Below are 20,563 nucleotides of genomic sequence, written 5' to 3' on the forward strand. Positions count from 1 at the left end.
ATGACATAACTGCAGACTTCTGCAATATTTTTGGGACGCACATTGTATCGTCCATACATTATAAGCACCATGGCTCACTGTGGGTGCATTTCATTCAGAAGTCCCTATGCCCTATTCCCTTTGGAGACTTCACTATCCATTGAGAGAGCTTTGGAGGGCTGAAAGGTGTGGGGCTCAAAAATTAAGTTTATTTGGAACTCTGAAATTCTGTTTTTTCTCTGAAAATCTTACAGCATGGCCATCATAATTGGGTTCCCTTCAAGTGCCCTTTGGAAGTTGATTTATCCTGTTTGGAATTCAAAGTGTGTCCATATTTTAAAGTATGGATATAGTTTTAAATAGGTACGGGAATTGTAAGTATTTAAAGATTTTGGTTTAAATTCCGATTTCTAATTGATTCCTCAAATAATTATTTTTTGGTACTTTTGAGGAGGAAAATAAGATGCTGGTCTTAAGAACAGTATATACAGTATATACCCACACACGTGTGACAAAGTGATTTGATTTGAAAAATACTAAACATCTTTAAGTATCACAGATACACAGGAACAATTCTCGATTTAGACATCAATTTAAGCAGTGACTTGCTGTTTAGTAAGTCAAATACAACTCCAACACCACATTTACGAAATTAGCTCAGTCTTTTACTTGTTTATTAAAGTTTAAGAAAATATTTTGTATCATTCTTATTTATATGCCATTGAAGACGTATCATTTTTTACTGTATAATTTATCAAATTAATGTTTCCAGGTCCATCTTACACAACCATGCTCTTGGAATATATCCTTCTGCACGGCACCTCACTTTTATTGTGTATGTTTTTTATTTTTCTGGCTTTTCATTCCAGCAAATAACTGTTTAATCACACCCTGTGATTGGTATGTCTGGAGTATTGATGCCATATAAATTATATTGTCTATGATGAATGCTCTGCCCTCATCCCTATCACATGCTCTAAACATGTAGGCAGAAGTATTCTTCAACTATTGTCATTTATTGTGAACTCATAATGAGAGCTCTTAAAGGCATTTCCTTTTGAGCTGTAAAGTGTCCTTAACTCCTGCAAGCCTTAGGCAAAGACTCCCTGTGAATCTGTTGGAGAGGCAGCAAGTAGTGCTACTCACAGTCTGTGACATATGTTAAGCGTCTGTGAGTGTGTTTGTTTGAAGGATTGAATGTCCACTGGTCTCTGCTGGGCACCGTCACCTAGTAATTCCATTAAGAGCCTCTACGTCTCAACCCCAGCTCAATTAATAATCTTCTTTGGCTTTGCACTTGTCTTAACGGTTTATTCTGCTATAAGGCGGCCAGCCTCATCTGTCTCAGATCTGGGTAGTTCCTTGTAGTTCTTTCTCCTCGGTATGCGGATGTTGAACTATTTACAGCTACAAAAAAAACTGTAGTCATCCAATAATCGACTAGTCAATTAATGAGGTCAACTAGGTTATCTACATTATATATTTTTGAGTTTTGCTCATTTTAATCCAGTTGCTAGTAGTTCACATTTTTTTTAAAAAGAGCCTCAAGACCACTGCAGCCTGTTCCATTCTGTTGCGCTCCTAACTGTTTTGAACACAAGAATGTGTTACATGTAATCACCCCCTAAAGGCTAAATGTATACTTCGGTTTTCTGGGGGCCACTACAAATTCATCATCAGCACAGCTGAAAAGTTCTGTGGACTTTCCACATGCACCCCAGTTTTTGTTGTTTTTAACAGTCTGCGTCTGTGCACATTGTCTTTGCATACACCTGCTGGTGGCTGTACTAAAAGAGTTGGTACATTCAAATCATGTCAGAATGATCATATTTATGAGTTGAATGCACATGAATGCCTCCACAAAGTAATAATTACGAGTGGGAAACTAATTTGTTGTCGTGTTATGTCGGAATGCTGTCGAAACCTGATCAGGTTGAAGTTTTATCTGAACTATTTACATACTGGTGTATCCAAACCGTATCCAGGTTGATTGGCCTTGAACATCGAAAAAACGTTCATATCGAAAAATGACATTTTAAATTTCGATGTATTCAAACAGAAATCAAATAACAGTGATGCCCAGTCATGTGTGGGACATTTGTGCAGTTTACAAAGTGGTGTAATAACAGATTTTGAGTTTATTTTTTGTGCTGTGTGTCATATGCTTTAAAAGCTCCAGGCTAAGTAGGTTTCTAGAGGGAAAGCATCACCACCAGCATGGTAGCAGTAGCCTTGATTAGTTCATACTGAGCTTTGGCATTTACTCAACCCACCAACTGATTGACACCATCTTTGACAATGTGCCACCCATCTGTGTTTTGACGAAAATGCAACCCCCCACCCCCTCAACTTTAACCCCTCCCCTCCACCAACTCCTTCTGAAGGATTATGAGGCTATTTGTGTCTCAAAACCATGCTGCCCATGGGACAAAGGGAATGGGTAAACGGCATTCATAATCTGCATTTATGATATTACATTTGCCTCCTGGATTTAGGTCAGGGGACCTAATCCTGTCAGGCTTTATTCACAATGTTACCTCGTGCTGGGCGTGCATGAGTGAAGTGATGTCATTTTCCCATCCTTGCCGCAAAAAAAAAGCACATCGGAAGGTTAAGGCCTTGGCACACCAAACGCAAATTATTTCTGCTATTTCTTGCCGTGATTAACGTTTTGAATAGAAACAATGGATTCCATTCACACCTGGAGAGAACATTCACGTGCTGACAATGCTAGTTATTTTTTATTTTATTTGGTGATTGTGTAGTTTTGTTTTGTTTTTCACCCGCCAATGAAGTGCCCCGACCAATAAAATATGAGCTTTGGTTCACGTGTAAGGAGCAGTTGCAGTTAACAAAATCGGCACAACTGGTGGTGCTGAAGCACAGAAATGTGCCTTGAGGTGCTTTATGCCACCTCCCAGACCAGGGTAAAATTGCTTGTCGATTAGTGCCACATATTGTAAAGGGCTGAATGTGCTAACGGCGATCGTTTTGCATTTTTGAGTTGCCTCTGTTGTGCAAAGGCCTTAAGTAAGTTGTCATTTCAAACCCAAATCCTCCATAATTAAAAATGCTGTACAATCACTTAATTGCACAGAGTGTACAGTGCATTTTATAACCGGATGCATCATTTGTAACTGCGTATTTGGCTTTTACCGTGAATCTTCTTGCATCATTATGCTATTTTCATTTATTCAAATATTATAATAGAGAAGAATCGGTTGAGATGTTCCTTGTGACACCACTTGAGTTAGTTGAATTATAACAAATAGCTGATTTTCACTCTTGTGGCCTGAAAATAATCTCTTTTTCTTGTGTAAAGAGCTTGAGTTGAAGGAAAAGACTGTTCCATGAAAGTATAAGCATAGATGTAGGCCATCACTTTGTGGCTTACACAGTGAATAAATGTTATTAAGATCGGCAATTGGTTTAAAAAAACTGTTATGGATTAAAATTAGTTTAAAACAACAGAATAAAGTTGCTTATTCAGTGGCCTTTGTTCCACACAATTTGTTTCTCGACATCCAACTTTCCAAAGGCTTTTCTCATTAGACAGGTCTAAGCCTTGAACCAAACCAAGCGGCCTTCATTCCGGAAGTATTTTTCCCATTTATTTTCGCCATAGGCATTTTTAAAATTCAGGAGTTCTAAAATATTAACCATACAAATGAGCTTTTTATATAACTTTTGTCTTAAAATCTGGAAAAAGGTACAAGAATGTGTACTTAATTTGTTTTTTTAGGAAATGAAACTATTCTTCTTGTAAAGTATTAAGAATTATGTAATTTAATGTACAATGACAATATAATATAAAGATATAAATGTACAGTTATTGTCTATAAGTATAAAAGACAACATGTTAGTTGAGAATGTAGTTACTGAGATTGATTGATTGCTCAGTTCTTATTTCCATGGTAACAGCAACTTCTCTGATTGGGTTACTTTTGGCTTCTACAGAAGCATGTACAGTACATTTACTTTATAACTTCAGAGCTCATGGTAGGTCTGTATTGAAAGGTCTATATATTATCACTGAAAATCAATATTTCTATGAAGAAAATGAATGGGATTATTAATTCCGGAACCCTACTGATTTTGTTTATAGTGGCAGTAGGCTCATGTCGTCTCATGATGTGTTTTGTGTGTTGTGTTACTGCAGGTTTGTTCCCAGATGTTGGGGGTGGCTACTTCCTGCCTAGACTCCAAGGCAAGCTGGGCCTTTTTCTCGCCCTGACAGGGTTCCGTCTTAAAGGAAGAGATGTGCAGAGAGTCGGTGTGGCTACTCACTTTGTGCAATCTGAGAAGGTATTGTATATGAACTTGTGATGGACAGATATATGTAGATATCTGGACATTTTAAGACTATGTCCAATTGTTAGGTGGCATTCATTCAAGATGTGTTCTTGTGTTCAAAATCAGCTAGCTGTGGCCCAGGACAATGCAACAGATCGCAGTGGCCTTGAGATGTGTTTTTAAAAGTTAACTTTTACATTTACTGGATGCAAGACTACGTCTTGTGCTAACAGCCCTTGTGTCATCTTACTGACAACAGATAATGCAAAATGTTTAAATATATAAAAAAAAAAAAAAAAATGTTTTTAATTTTAAGTAAATTAAGGGGGGCTGTGGTTGTGTTTGTGTTGCCATTAAATTGAATTAGTATGCTACTCTGCTCTCTAACTATCGACCATTGAAAAATCTGCATCAATCAACCACTAATAATGATTTTTGGACAGCTCATTTACAGCTCATTTGAGGTGATTAATCTCAAAATTCAAGGTAATGATGTCTGAAGGGTACTGGTGCAGCCCTCCTGGGCTTTTGGACTGCACTTCTTGCTTCTGATGGTGAAATGAGAGAAGTTACTGAGGTTAGAGGAATTAGTCAGCGTATTTCAGGCTTGCCCACAAGCTTTTGGCAGCAGGGGGCGACCGAGCCCTGACACTACACCCAGTTTATGTGCCAGAGGTGAAAATGAGGACTAGGACCGGGCACTGCTGGAGAGAGCAGCATACAAGCCTAAACACACACCACCTCCGGCCAAGGACAGCCGACCAGCAGGAACTGGCATGCACACTACACACAAAAGTGAACTGTGATAAAAATAACCGTAAAGGACTCCAAGGAGAGGGCATTAGTTTGTACTGCATGACTAGTTGTGAGCTGATTCAGTTTGCTTTACAAGCAATGTTCAGGCAACACTGAAAAAAATACTTTATATTAGGTCAGGCTGTGTTAGCATTCAGCTATGTGCATTACATGGGGAAGGTACTGCAAACATTACAAATTGGATTTTTCAGGCCTGGAAAAGTAATGGAAATGTATAAAGTCACAGAAAAAATAGTGGGATTTCTATAATGAATATATCTAGTTATTTGATTGGCTAGAAATTGCTTTTTTCTAAGTACAATCTCTATACAGTAATCTTTAAAAATCTTGAAAATTCATGGAAATTAATTGTTCCAAAATATGTGACAACCCTGATGGGAGAATGAAAGGTCATGCCTCCTATATCCTGGTGGAATATACATACTGTATACAATACAAAACAGTAAAGTGGAGATAAGTTGTGCAAATAGAACCTAATACAGTAACACAATATATGCAGGAAAAAGCTCTCAACATGACAGATTGCAAGTACCTGTACCTGTAATCCAAGTGTGCTGAGATGTGCTGTTTATAACACAATATTTTACAAGTTGAATGCAGAGGCACAGTGAAATACAGAGAATAGTGTTGGACTCCCTTAGCTGTTTTTTAGCAAGCAGAAAAATATACAGCCAATATACAGCAATGCCAATAATATAACATTATTTAATAACAGCAAATAAAATGTACACAAAATTGCTGAAATTATACACTTATTTTGCCAAAATTATTTATTATATATTTTCTTCAATTGTAAATAGAAATTATTTTCCATTGAAAAGTCTATTGGTGGCGCTGACACTAGGGGAGAAAACAATTCTGCTAATCAGCCAAGTGGACACATGACTGAAGAAAATGATCTCAAAATGGTCCAATATCAGTCAATTAATTGGCCTGGCTTATTGATACTGGTTAGTTGTGGGCTGCCTTAATGTCTACTGATTACATTGTACTTGTGAAATTCAATTACAGTTAGGATGCTGCCTAAGAAGGTAGCTGCAAATGTAGGCAGAAGAAAGCTGTCTACAAATGGCAGCATCTGAACTGAAATGGAATATCATAAGTGACCCATTTGGAACATTCCACATAGGCAGCAACTCTGTACACCACACAAATATTCACAGCCATTTCCAGTAGAGTTTGGCTTGCTCACCCCATAACATGCTACTCTAATGACCATAAAAAACATTTTTAGTAACCAGTAACTATTTTTGCTGTATTAATTGAAGTATTTATGTGTTTGAATATATTTATTTTGATGTATATAATAATAATATATATATATATATATATATATATATATATATATATATATATATATTCTGTATTCAGTTGAATTATAAGTGTATTTATGTTGATAGTATTCTTGATTTAATTGAATTATAAGCATGTTAGTACATTTATATTAATACTTTGTGTTATTTAATTGAATTATAGGTATTTAAGTATATTTATGTTGATAGCTTGCTGGATTTAATTGAATTATATATATATATATATATAACACTGCTGTATTCAATTTAATTTAAGCATTGAAATATTTAATATTGATACTTTGCAATATTTAATTGAATTCTAAGTATTTATATATATTTATATCGATACTTTTCTTTATTCTATTGTATTTAAGTATATTTAAGGGCTGTCAGTCAAATAAAATCTTTAATAAAAATGTTTTAGTTAATCACGATTGATCACAGATTTTGAAAGTGCTGAAATTTGACACTATATATACTTATTTTCTTATCAAAATGCATTTGTTTCCATCTTCGGAAAGAAAACAGTACAATATGTAACAATATAATGATTAATGACATTTTCCAAACAAAGCCTTTCATACGAAATGCACTAAAACAGTACCAATTCGAGTAACATTCCCAAAAACACAATTCCCAAAGTGTTAGTGGGAGTTTGACTAATTGAAAGAACTAGTTTCCCCATAGGTTGCATATTTACATTTTACATTTTATGCATTTGGCAGATGCTTTTATCCAAAGCGACTTAGTGCACTTATTACAGGGACAATCTCCCCAGAGCAACCTGGAGTTAAGTGCCTTGCTCAAGGACACAATGGTGGTGGCTGTGGGGATCGAACCGATAACCTTCTGCTTAACAGTTTAGTGCTTTAGCCCACTACGCCACCACCACCACTACAACTCTGCATATTCATGTAGACTGGACATCTGCTTTGTTACAGCAATCGTGAAGCTGCATTCATGATTAACATCAGAGCGTCAACGCCTGGTGATAGTTAAGAATTGCTTCTGTGGTAACTATAATGTGCCTTATAATTCCCATCTGGGCTTGTTTTGTACATTAAATAGTGCCAAGAGCTCCTTTGTTCCATAATTTTATCACTGACAGGGAAGCATTGTCAGAGATTTTTTATTTAGTTTTTATAGAGATAAAAACCTCTGCGGATCTATCTTATGAAAGTATTATGACAGTACCACCCATAGAATGTCTATGGGACTGCCGCGTTATGCTATTTTATGCTAAACTTGTAGGCTTGTCTTGGTTGGAGGGCTTTGGCATTGTTGTGTGTCTGTTTGTGAAGTGTGCTTCAGTGTAATGACTCTGGGTGGACACATTACAAAGGTTTGTTCCTTCACATAAGTGTTTATGCCATATTAACAGTAAATGCGTTAATCGTGATGAAGAAAAATTAGCATGTTAAACATTTTTAATTAACCACATGCGTTAATTCTGACAGCTCTATTATATTTAAATTGATACTTTGCGGAATGTAATTGAATTATAAGTCTAAGTATTATGTCTATTTATAATTTACAGTGTTTAAATAAATTAAAATGTATAAGTATTAAGTATATTTATTATCAACATTTCTCTCAACTCCCTTGGCCTCTTAAATTATCTCATTGCTTGCGTTATGGGTCTGCCTTTACCAAAAAAGGATACATGTGATGTTGCCTTAGAATTTGGCCATTAGAAGGTACTTATCTACCTTTTAAAACAGACTTCCTGTCGGAAGCAGGCTTATGATGCCTGAAAATGCTGTCTAGGTAGGCAGCTCACTAGGTTCTGAAGAAGAGCTGTAGTTGTTTCATGTTCTCCATATTAGAGGTAGACCGATGTATCAGTTTACCGATTATTTGCAAAAATCTGTGATGATATATCTTTTTTTATTTATTTATTTTATTCCTCATCAAAAAAACTTAATCTGAAATATATATTTAAACTCTTTATCTGGTGAAAATATAGGGTATAAACTACTTGCATATAGATCATTGTAAGGTTGCAAAGTCTCTATCATTTCAAGAGTATTTATTAGAGTCCTCTATGTATTTCTGACTTGTTTATGGAAAGTCCTATGTTATGCACAAAATCTTTATTTTTCTGGTTATTATTGAGATTTTTGATGCACAATTAACAGCTTTTGGGATATTATTCATTTTGGGCTGTTGTAGCTTTAATGTCTGTGCCCTTCATAGTAAATTGGAAAGACCAAGAATTAGTTTTTTTCATTCTATAAATTGTTTTTTAAAAACTATCAGCCAATTAATTGGTTATCAGCCTTTTCCACCACACAAGTTATCGGTATAGGTAAAATCTACTATCGGCCGACCTCTACTCTGTATTTTAATGTGCTCCTACAGTCACCATCAGGCAGCACCTTGTTAAAATTTCTGTTATAACAGCATACAAAGTTGGAGCATACATACTCATCTATTTAACCGGACACAATCAGCAGCCCACTAAAACATTTCTGACTATGAAATTGAGATTTCCTCATTTTTGTCTCCTTTTAGATTGCTTCTCTTGAGAAGGATCTTGTTGACTTGAAGTCTCCTTCTATCAGTGATGTGGCCCAGCTGCTGGATTCTTATCAGGAACAGGTATGTGGCAAGGATGTGACTTTTAAACAGACTCTGCGCAGGATCTTGCACTTTTACAACCTGTGTGTGCTTGCGGTTACACTGCACAGCGATAGGCTTATGTAAGCTGTCACCATAGCTATCATACAACATTGATGAATTCTCTTTCAGTGCATCTTTACTACTGTATACTTCCTGCATTGTATATTACAAATATGCAAAAATGTTGATAAGCAGCTAAATAATTCCATTGTAATTGGATATAGTACATTTAATTCATAGAAATAATGCTAAATACTTTTTCATCGCTTTCATAATTCATAGAATTTTTGACATTCACAGTTCTACCCTTTGTATTCCCATGTCTGCCCAAAAGCTCAAAGTCCTGTGCAATGTTTTACTGCACTCATTATGCTCATTATGTTGTGTGCTGTATGTGTCAGTGGTACGGATTAATGGCCATTTGGGCTAATGCCGTAAAGTTGGATGCCGAACAGGAGTGTCTGAGTGAGGATTATTGACTCAAACACTCTTTACACCACAGAGCTTTCCAGAGAACTTGTGGTGGAACACAGCCCTTTATGCTCCAAGGAAAGAAATTAGCTTTCACAGACCTTTCCCTTCAACACACACACACACACACACACACACTTCAGAGAGAGTTTTGTCTGTAGCGATCATCACTGAACCATAAAATGGCACACCTTTATAAAGGATCAAAAGTTTAAAGCCTGTAGATTGTTTGATACCACAACAAGATAAGATATGATGTACCCAGACATGAGAATGTATGAGAGAAATGTAGACAATTTAGGCTCTGTGCCAAAACATAGTTAGCTGCCTACATAGGCATCATTTTGAAGTGATAGTTCACCCAAACATTTTAGGTTTTTTTATCTTTTACTAACTTGCATCTTATTCCAAACCTATATGACTTTTGTTCTTCCATGGAAAACAAAAGAACATAAGAATGTTGAGAGCCTCGGTCACCATTCACTTTCATTGTGTGGAAAAAGAGCATTGTCAACATTCTTTAAGATTTGTCCTCATCATTGCATTCTTAGTGAAGAAAGCAATCGCTTAATGCATTTCAACAAGCTCTGTTAATATGGAGGACAAAGCAAGAGAAATTTTGATTCTTGATATTCATTCACTATCAGAAAGTATTGATCAAAACCTAATGGAATTAAAAGCTGACCTTTTTACGAAATAATTGCATGTGCTATGGACACTCACTAACCACATTATGAGGAACACTATGGCAATAATAAAGTGCCTGATGTGGTCTTCTGCTGTTGTAGCCCATCCGCCTCAAGGTTCGGTGTGTTGTGCATTCTGAGATGCTATTCTGCTCACTACAGTTGTACATAGTGATTATCTGAGTTACCGTAGCCTTTCTTTCAGCTCGAACCAGTCTGGCCATTCTCCGTTGACCTCTCATCAACAAGGGGTTCCCTTCCACAGAACTAACGCTCATTGGATGTTTTTTGTTTTTGGCACCATTCTGAGTAAACTCTAGAGACTGTTGTGCATGAAAATCCTAGGAGATCAGCAGTTACAGAAATACTCAAACCAAACTGTCTGGCACCAACAATCATGCCATGGTCAAAGTCACAGCGATAAAATGCTACACAGTTGGCTGATTAGATCATTGCATGAATAAGTAGGTGTACAAGTGTTCCTTATAAAGAGCTCACTGAGTGTATGTTTATGCTCATTAGAGTATTGCATCATTAGCGTTGTAGCATGCTAACGCCAAACTCTATTCTAATCAATTGTGAGTAGTGTCCATTAGACAGTAAGACAGCTTTAAAGGTTTTAGAACAAAGCCTTATTCTGTATTTAGAATGTGATATGGGTGAATTGTTATTCCATGACATGGGTATATTCAATATGTATCAGATAATCATAAAATGAAATGTCAATGGGATTCAAGTGACAGCCTTTTAGCATTAGGAAGAAGGAAATGAGTCTGACCAGCTTCTTACATCTTCACAGAGAAGTGATAAATAGTGTATGACAGGACAAAAATGGCCACAAACATACTCGCACACAGACTGTCTATGCTGAAATACATCCCTGTATATGTGCTTGAGCTGGTGTGTAAACACAGACTGTTGTTCTGTCTCCACAGTGCAGTCAGGATGCAGAAAAACCATTTGTCCTGCAGCAGCACATAGAGACCATTGACAGGTAAATCTAAACGCTCTCTCATAGCCTCAGTGTTCCAAAAATAAAACTGTTTTAATGTCAAATGTTTAACTCAGAATAGAATTAAACTAAAGCTCCCCCTCGAAATGAAAAAAAAAAAAAAGAATATATTGTTGTATAAAGGAACTTTAAAGGGACAGAAGTGTTTATTAGTATTGTGGGGATCATAAAATGTTGTGGCATATTATGGAATTTATTATTAACAATAAATTAAAGACAGACCTAAAGTGAGCTCTGAGTTTGTTAATCAGTTGTCTATTCTTCTACTGAAACCAACAGTCCGCATTATTTCAATTTTAATTTTTTTTTTTTATTAATTGTATTTTTTTGTTTTTTTTGTTTTTTAAAAATGCATAAAATTGAACAAATATTGTGATAGTTTTTTTTTTTTTTTTTTTTTGCTGTATACACTATCCATAGTGTTCAACAGCATGCCAAAGATGCATAATTTAATCCAGAATATTCCTTTATTCATGATTGGAGGTTGCACTATAACTGTGTATTCACCTTCGTTTGTATACTGTGCCATTGAATATGCACAATAGTGTCTGCAAACATTCATATGTGGCCACTGTGAGTCTAATTCACCTGCAGGAACAGAACGGGTCTGACATCAATAGACTTCACGCTTTGAAACTGATTAACTGTACTGCTGGATTAGTCTCTTCGCTGGATCTTAAAGCTTTGAGGCTTCTATGCAGTTTGTGCTGACCTGAAACACCCATAATTCCATTCACAGGGACAAAGTTGGGTTTGTTGATCAAAGCACTGAAATTATCTATGTGATAAGCATTGGACACACTCCAAAGCTCAGTTTTTACCCTGATAAGAGCATGTGCAGCATTGTCTTTGTGTTTTTCCTATTGGGAGTTAGAGTATTTTCTGTATTAATTATTCATAAATACATATATGCATCCCTTGTTTACCTGTGTTTGTGGAGTTTTGAGGTTTTACGCTGGATTGCATATTAGCCTTATGTAACAACAGTTGATGCTGCACTAATTTGCTGTTCCATGTTTAAACCTGATGACTAATTTGGCGTGGCTGACCATGGTGCAAAAAAAGTCAACCATGTTTTATCTGTTTCACAGATAGGGTTTTCATAATTGTGTGCATGTGCGCGTGTGTATACAGGTTTTGCTATACGTGTGAGTGCCTCACAATGTCCTCACAATATAGTAAAAGTGCTTGAGAACCCATTTTAGCTGGTCCTCACTAATAAAAAAGGCTCATAAATCACCTAAATTATGTTTATCTTTAAATCCATTGAAGCGCACTGGTTTCTATGAGGGTTAAGTTTAGGGGTAGGGTTTGGGATGGGGGGTAGAATACATCTTTAGCCTGCTATAAAATCAATGAATGTCTTTGAGATGTCCTCACGAGTATAGCAAACAAACATGTTTGTGCATGTGTATTTGTTTCACTGAAAATAAATCAAACTTCCATCATCAGAAAAACTCTTTTAGAGGTCAGTTGAACAGTCTAAAGTAATAAAAGTTGAGAATACAAAAAAATCCATTGTCAACTTTTAGATTAGATTTTAGATTAACTGATTTAGGAGTTATAATGGTAAAAATGGCGGCTGGTGCTCCCAAAAACTGCTCAATTGGGAAAATTTCTAATTGAAAATAATTTCCTAAGATCAAAATTGTTTTTGCAACAAAATTGGCAAAATGTCAGATTATGAAAGCTCATATAAAGGTGTAACGTCAGATTGCAAATAACTTAATATGTATCTCCAAAACATCGAACAATCTTTGCTCGACTGTGATGCTTTTACATTTAAATTATTGCAATTTGTTGCAATCTCCCGTCCATGTGAGAGCTCATATTTCATAACTGGTAGCAGCAATAACCTCAACCACATGTTTCTGGAAGCTGCAGATTAAACCTGCACAACATTCAGAAGGAATTTTGGACCATTTTTCCTTAGCATCTTTTTGTGAACAGCTCTCTTGAGGTATTCCACAGCATCTCTATTGGGTTAAGGTCTTGGCTCTGACTGGTCCACTCCAAAAGGTGGATTTTCTTTTTTGAAGCCATTCTGTAGTGGATTTACTTTGATGTTTAGGGTCGTTGTTCTGCTGCATCACCCAACTTCGACTGAGCTTCAGTCGAAGTTGGGTGACATTATCCTGTAAGATATCTGAATACATTTGGGAATTAATTTCTTCCTCGATGATGACTAGTGGTCCAGGCCTTGAAGCTGCAAAGCAGCCCCAAATCTTGATGATCCTTCCACCGTACTGTTAGTATGAGGTGCCCTTTTTACACCAAACAAAGTGCTGCGTTTTCTTCCCAAACATTTCAACCATAGTTTCAACAGTTCACAAAATGTTTTCCTGGTAGCGTTGTGTTCTTTGGCAAACTTCAGGCATGCACCAATTTTTTTGGGAAAGCAGCTGCTTCCTTCATGGCGTTCTGCTATGAACACATGCCTGTTTATCGTTTTTTGTATAGTAGACTCGTGAACAGAGATGTTATCCAGTTCCAATGATTCCTTCTAGTCTTTAGCTGTCACTCTAGGGGTCCCCCCACCCCCTTATTGAGCATTCTGCGGTGTGGCAGGAACACCAGGGAGAATAGCCACAGTACTAAATCATCGCCATTTTTAGACAATTTGTCTAACTGTGGACATATGAATATCTAAGCTCTTCGAGATAACTTTTTAACCCTTTACAGCAACTATTCTTGATCGTAGGTCTACAGAGATCTCTTTTTTTGTGAAGTATGGTCCACATCAGAAGATGCTTCTTGTGAATAGCAAACCCAACATGTTTGAGTGTTTGTTTTCAAGTCAAAGTAGCTCTAACCCACACCTTCAATCTCATTTCTTTAATTGGATTCCAGGTTTGCCAACTACTGACTCTAATTAGATTTTATTGATGTCATTAGCCTAGGGGTTCACATTCCTTTTCCAACCTACACTGTACAATAATAATACAATAATTTGTGTGTTATTAGTTCAAACAATTTGTGTTTGTTCATTATTTAACTTGGATCAAACCAGATTTTAGGACAAATTTGGCATACACTCACCTAAAGGATTATTAGGAACACCATACTAATACTGTGTTTGACCTTTCGCCTTCAGAACTGCCTTAATTCTACGTGGCATTGATTCAACAAGGTGCTGAAAGCATTCTTTAGAAATGTTGGCCCATATTGATAGGATAGCATCTTGCAGTTGATGGAGATTTGTGGGATGCACATCCAGGGCACGAAGCTCCCGTTCCACCACATCCCAAAGATACTCTATTGGGTTGAGATCTGGTGACTGTGGGGGCCATTGTAGTACAGTGAACTCATTGTCATGTTCAAGAAACCAATTTGAAATGATTCGAGCTTTGTGACATGGTGCATTATCCTGCTGGAAGTAGCCAACAGAGGATGGGTACATGGTGGCCATAAAGAGATGGACATGGTCAGAAACAATGCTCAGGTAGGCCGTGGCATTTAAACGATGCCCAATTGGCACTAAGGGGCCTAAAGTGTGCCAAGAAAACATCCCCCACACCATTACACCTCCACCACCAGCCTGCACAGTGGTAACAAGGCATGATGGATCCATGTTCTCATTCTGTTTACGCCAAATTCTGACTCTACCATCTGAATGTCTCAACAGAAATCGAGACTCATCAGACCAGGCAACATTTTTCCATTCTTCAACTGTCCAATTTTGGTGAGCTCTTGCAAATTGTAGCCTCTTTTTCCTATTTGTAGTGGAGATGAGTGGTACCCAGTGGGGTCTTCTGCTGTTGTAGCCCATCCGCCTCAAGGTTGTGCGTGTTGTGGCTTCACAAATGCTTTGCTGCATACCTCGGTTGTAACGAGTGTTTATTTCAGGCAAAGTTGCTCTTCTATCAGCTTGAATCAGTCGGCCCATTCTCCTCTGACCTCTAGCATCAACAAGGCATTTTCGCCCACAGGACTGCCGCATACTGGATGTTTTTCCCTTTTCACACCATTCTTTGTAAACCCTAGAAATGGTTGTGGGTGAAAATCCCAGTAACTGAGCAGATTGTGAAATACTCAGACTGGCCCGTCTGGCACCAACAACCATGCCACGCTCAAAATTGCTTAAATCACCTTTCTTTCCCATTCTGACATTCAGTTTGGAGTTCAGGAGATTGTCTTGACCAGGATCACACCCCTAAATGCATTGAAGCAACTGTCATGTGATTGGTTGATTAGATAATTGCATTAATGAGAAATTGAACAGGTGTTCCTAATAATCCTTTAGGTGAGTGTAAATGAAGGTAATTCCAAAGAATTCACATGACGTCTTAAAGCAATCGGCAGTGAATAGTAACCATCTATACAGCGGCCCCCATTCATTATCATTGTACGGGAAAAAGCAGTCTCAACATTGTTCAAAATGTATACACTTGTGTTTCACAAAAGTAATAAGTCTTATCAAGTTTGGAATGACATGAATGAGTGTAAATTATGATAGAATTTTCATTTTTGAGTGAACTTGCCCTTAACATTTTTCTCAAATTCAGGGTGTTTACTGTGTTACAAGACTGATTTCATTCATTTCATTTTTGTCCTCATGTTTCAGGCTGTTTTCTGCTGCCAGTGTGGAGGAGATCCTGGAGAACATTAAGAAAGATGGCTCTGCTTTTGCACAGAAACAGGCTGAGGTGGGTTTGGGGACGGTGACTTTCTGAATTCATTAATTAGCAGAGATAGTTAATCCAAATGCAAGACCTGTACTGATAATGAGGTTCCCATGCTGGCATTTTTTTTCAAGGATCAAAATTCAAAATGAATAGCTGTTTTATAAACTATACTTTAAAACAAATGCTTCTGAATTGTTTTACTTCAGAATCCAAACGTTACTTTGGACATAAAGAGGTTAACCAATACAACACAGCAGTCCTTTAGAAAATGCCCTTAAACATTTGTCCTTTAAACAATATCCAAAAGTATTAACATGATGTGAGCTGAATATGAACATTGAGAGGATTGGTCAATTAGTAAAAACTCATTAACAACAGTAGAAGTGTAATTTACCTGCCAGTTATTGTATTATTTATAGCCATATTACCAAGTGACAGATGAACAAACCTAAACCATTGGTAATTGAAATAAAACTTTGTTGGTATATCCTAAGTATGACTACCGCTGGTATATCTCATTCTATGTCTCTGGATGAAGCCGAATGCAAGTGATGTTTTATGAACCTCATAAAAAGCAACGACAATAGAGAAGACCTTGACAAGGTTTGTGTTTCTAGTACTGCTGGGTAAACCATGATGGTTTCCGGGAAATTTGATGAGACAAACAAAATGACTGTGTATAGCATCTCATCTAAGGTCCCTGCACACTCTATGCTGCATGCAAACACTCGCTCTTATTGCGTAATGGGCCCAGAATCGTATTATGTCTCATTAGTATTTCAAAGCCATTATGTTTTTGATCCCACAGCACTACTTTGCCATGCATCACTTTGTTTTAGAGTGAGCCTTAAGAAAGGAAATTGATGTTTGACATTGTGACATTTCATTTTGGAGAGAAATTCGGTTTCCCATGTGCTATTTTTGTCCTATCATGTCCTAATCGCAGTTGCAATACAAAAAAATTTAACTAATTTATTGTATTATGGCACAAAGTTTTTCATTGGCTGGCCTTCTGATCATGTGGGGCCTCTTTTCATCAACAGCACTCTTGGTCATAACCCTTGTTTAATCTCCTTGTTTGTACATTTTGGACACTTTCATGCCCCTACCCCCAATACTGTTTGTTTTTTTTTCTTCTTCTTCTCAAGATAATTTTTTAATGTCAAGATCAGAAGAAAAAAATAAGTAGTCTTAAGAAAACAAGGCAGAAAAACAATAATGCTCTGTGAACTTCCATAAATGTAGAATTGGTCAATATTTTTGCAATTCCCTGAAAATCTTCAAACTGTTCAAGGTTGCAGGCCTTATGTTGTGAATTAATCAGCACTGCATGAAGCTGTGAATGCAAGTTTCCATTCATCCACTGTTCTCAAAATCTTTCAAGGTCAACAAATCAAATTAAAAATGTAATTAAATTAAAACTTGCTCGAGCCTGCCCCTTCGTATTGTCCACACTATGTGAAGCTTATTGCATTTGCCTTATTCGTCCACTCCTTTCACTGTCACAGAAATCAGAATAACTTGTGAGGATGTTGACATTTTTGATTGTTCTTGTAAGTATTCTTTATAAAATTTGGTGTTTTGTATTGTGTTTTACAGATTCTGGCCAAAATGTCCCCCACTTCACTAAAGTTAACTTTCAGACAGATTCAAGAAGGAGCGAGAATGAGTCTGCAGGAGGTGCTGGTGATGGAGTATAGACTCAGTCAGGCCTGCATGGTATGCAACTGCTGCTTTATTCTCTTTCAGTGCATGGCTGTTTCATTTCATTACACAAATTACATCTGCTTTAAACACTGTTGGCTCGTTTTGCCAACTATGCCGGTTATTAGTTTAGGAGACAAATTTGTTTTATTCATGTCATGGGTTTTTTACTTTTGTTTTGCAGAGAGGCCATGATTTTTATGAGGGAGTCAGAGCTGGTAAGATGCACCTTTTTCTTCCGAAATTTGTTTTATAAAAAATAAATAACTTGCAAGTTACAGCAGTTATATGAATGTTTTTGAATTTCATTCCATGTAATTTTTCACAAGGTAAATTATGGTTATAATATAGTGTTACCTATAAATTCAAAATTATAAGGCCTCATTTTTGGCCACTCACCAAACACATTTTCTCCCTGAACAATCCCAGAGAAAGGTCATTACATAACTAACAGGTATTTTTCCCTCTCTACTTGCAGTGCTAATCGATAAAGACCAGAGTCCAAAGTGGAAACCTTCCACCCTCTCTGAAGTCTCAGAGAAAACTGTAGAGGAATGCTTTAGCTCCCTTGGTGAAAGAGACCTCAAACTTTAAAAACCTAACTTTCACAAGCTTTTGAAATTCATTACAGAAGTAATTAAATAAAGTTATTTCTGTCAGCATATCTGAGAAATGAAAAATATTCTGCTGCTTACAGCTAAAGCAGATGTTCATCTGAGACTTCTGCTGATCCTTGTGTAGAAATTAACAATACTGGTTTCTTGAAGGATTTCAGGGGGTTTCTATTCATCATTCGAATGGGAAATGACATTTACAGTAAGCAAAATTCATCATTCACCCAAAAATAAAAATGTTTATAATTTACTCACCTTTATGTCTTTCCAAAGCCGTATGCTGTTGTTTTTTACGAGAAACACAAAAGGAAAATTTTATTCACACAGCCCTTTTCCATACAACACAGTTTAAAGTGACAGCAGCTGTAAAGTTCATAAAAGACAAAAAGTTCCATAAAAGTAGTCAGTATGACTTGTGCACTATATTCCAAGTTTTCTGGAGTCATACGATAGCTTTGTGTGAGAAACAGACTGATATTTCAGTTATACACTGAAACACTTCCCCTTTGCTGCAGATCTCAAATTTCATTTTCCATTTCACAAAATTGCAGCATTACTTCGATTACATCACGAGAGTATCAGTCGTGTTAATAATGTAAAACCTGACACGGCAGATCAGCTCGCCATTTTTTTATTTAAATGTGAATGTGAAGGGCAAGATTATCAGTGAATAAAGATTTCATTTTCTTTCTAAGATATCATATATATTCAGAAGACTTGGAATGTAGTGCATATTGAATACTTTTATTGGGAGTTTACAGTGGTTTTACTCTTTTTGTAGCTCGACAGCCGTGGTCACTATAAACTCATTGTGTGGAAAAGAGCTGTGTAAAGATTTTTCAAAAGTTCTCCTTTTGTGTTCCGTAGGAGGTAAAAAAAACTTTAGGTGGGTTTCCCAATTTGGGAAACAAATTGTGTCTTTTTCCTCCATACAGTGGAATAATTTGTGTAAATTCTGTGGAAAGACAATGGCAGACACAAAATGGCAGTCATTTTTGCTCATGCTGCATCCCAATCCCCGATTAACCTTGACAACCTTAACACGTCCACACTGGCCACATTTCAGTTCAATAGGATTAAAGTATTGACACGTGGTGCTTGTAGTATGACTGCCATATATAACAGTGTTTACTACACTGTATTAATACAAGCAGTTCCACTGGCCTAGATTATTGAGGTGTCAAAATAGATCTGAATAATTCGAAAGCCATGATGCCTTGACACACTCAAATAATTTGGTTCCTCTTCCGCTTTGCTCATAAAAATATGTGGATGTTCTTGAAAAACCCATATTTCCATAAACTACAGGTGTTTTGTATCTGTGTTTTAGTTGTGATAGTAGTTATGAAATGTATAGAAATGTAACTTATCAGCATTAAAAGTTATCATTAATAAATCATGATGAAATTATTCAGTTTGTGTAGTTCTTAATCTTGTGAAAAAAAAAATTGTGTAAACAGTCTGATCTGCATTTGATAAAATAAGTAAAGAATAATTGACGACGGACGGTTGAATTGTTGAAAAATAATGCACACCCGAGGTGGCAATGCCTTGTGCGTTACACCTCGGATGTGCATTAATTTTTAAACAGTTCAATGGGCCGGAGTCAATTATTGCACTTATACTAAGGTATATTCTCTCTCTCTCTCTCTCTCTCTCTCTCTCTCTCTCTCTCTCTCTCTCTCTCTCTCTCTCTCTCTCTCTCTCTCTCGTGTGTGTGTGTGAACAGGGGCGGACTGGCCATCGGGAATACCGGGAACAATCCCGAACGGCCGGTCCATTTCAGGCCGAAGACCGGCCGGTGGTCAAAGAGTTTTTTTTTTTTTAATGATACGCGACCGGCCTAGCCGGCGCCTCAGCTGCAGCGGAACGCTGTGTGTGTGTGTGTGTGATTCAGACCGGGCCAGACCAATACGAGCGGCCCCTCCCAACTTGGACTGATCCTCGTTTTTCCTGACATCCGATTGGCTCAAACTAGGCGCCGATCAAAGGAGTTTACTTTTGGTCATGTTTGGCGGGTTTGTGTGAATGCAATAGATACGTATGGAATGATTTTCCGGACATTATTCAAAAGGAATTGCAAATTGTATTTGCAATTGCGTTTTCAATTTATGGACGCATAAAATGTGACATAATCCAAACGCAATTGCAAATCGCGCATTACCGTTTGCATTTTCGTTTAAGCGAACGCACAGTGACTGCCAGATTTCAAATGGAAAAGCAAAGTCCATTTGCAGCTGTGTTTCCCATATCTTACGAGTTTTGGCCCTGTCATATTTAAATAGCAATTTCAATTACCACGTCTGCTTTTTCACTTTCTCAGCGTTGCGTATGTAGCCAGCCAAAACTCAAATGGAATACTAATTCCCTTAGTATTTCCATTTCCGATGCTGTACACAGAAACCTGTCAATCAGGGTCAAGGGTGGGATTATGCTATGGGGCATG

General features: G+C 37.0%; 1 protein-coding gene across 1 annotated transcript in view; it reads left to right on the forward strand.

Annotated features, from left to right (window-relative positions):
- hibch (3-hydroxyisobutyryl-CoA hydrolase) overlaps window positions 1-19,509 on the forward strand; it is a 38,749-nt gene extending 19,240 nt beyond the window's left edge. Inside the window, exons 8-14 of the mRNA XM_052142628.1 lie at window positions 4,139-4,284; window positions 8,898-8,984; window positions 11,098-11,156; window positions 15,739-15,820; window positions 17,399-17,518; window positions 17,688-17,721; window positions 17,982-19,509. Of these exons, the coding sequence (XP_051998588.1) occupies window positions 4,139-4,284; window positions 8,898-8,984; window positions 11,098-11,156; window positions 15,739-15,820; window positions 17,399-17,518; window positions 17,688-17,721; window positions 17,982-18,097 (644 nt within the window). The 3' untranslated portion in view covers window positions 18,098-19,509. The remainder of the gene's footprint in view (window positions 1-4,138; window positions 4,285-8,897; window positions 8,985-11,097; window positions 11,157-15,738; window positions 15,821-17,398; window positions 17,519-17,687; window positions 17,722-17,981) is intronic.
- The last annotated feature ends 1,054 nt before the right edge of the window (window positions 19,510-20,563 follow it).

This window comes from Xyrauchen texanus, chromosome 14 (genome assembly GCF_025860055.1).
Source record: "Xyrauchen texanus isolate HMW12.3.18 chromosome 14, RBS_HiC_50CHRs, whole genome shotgun sequence".
Classification (NCBI taxonomy): domain Eukaryota; kingdom Metazoa; phylum Chordata; class Actinopteri; order Cypriniformes; family Catostomidae; genus Xyrauchen; species Xyrauchen texanus.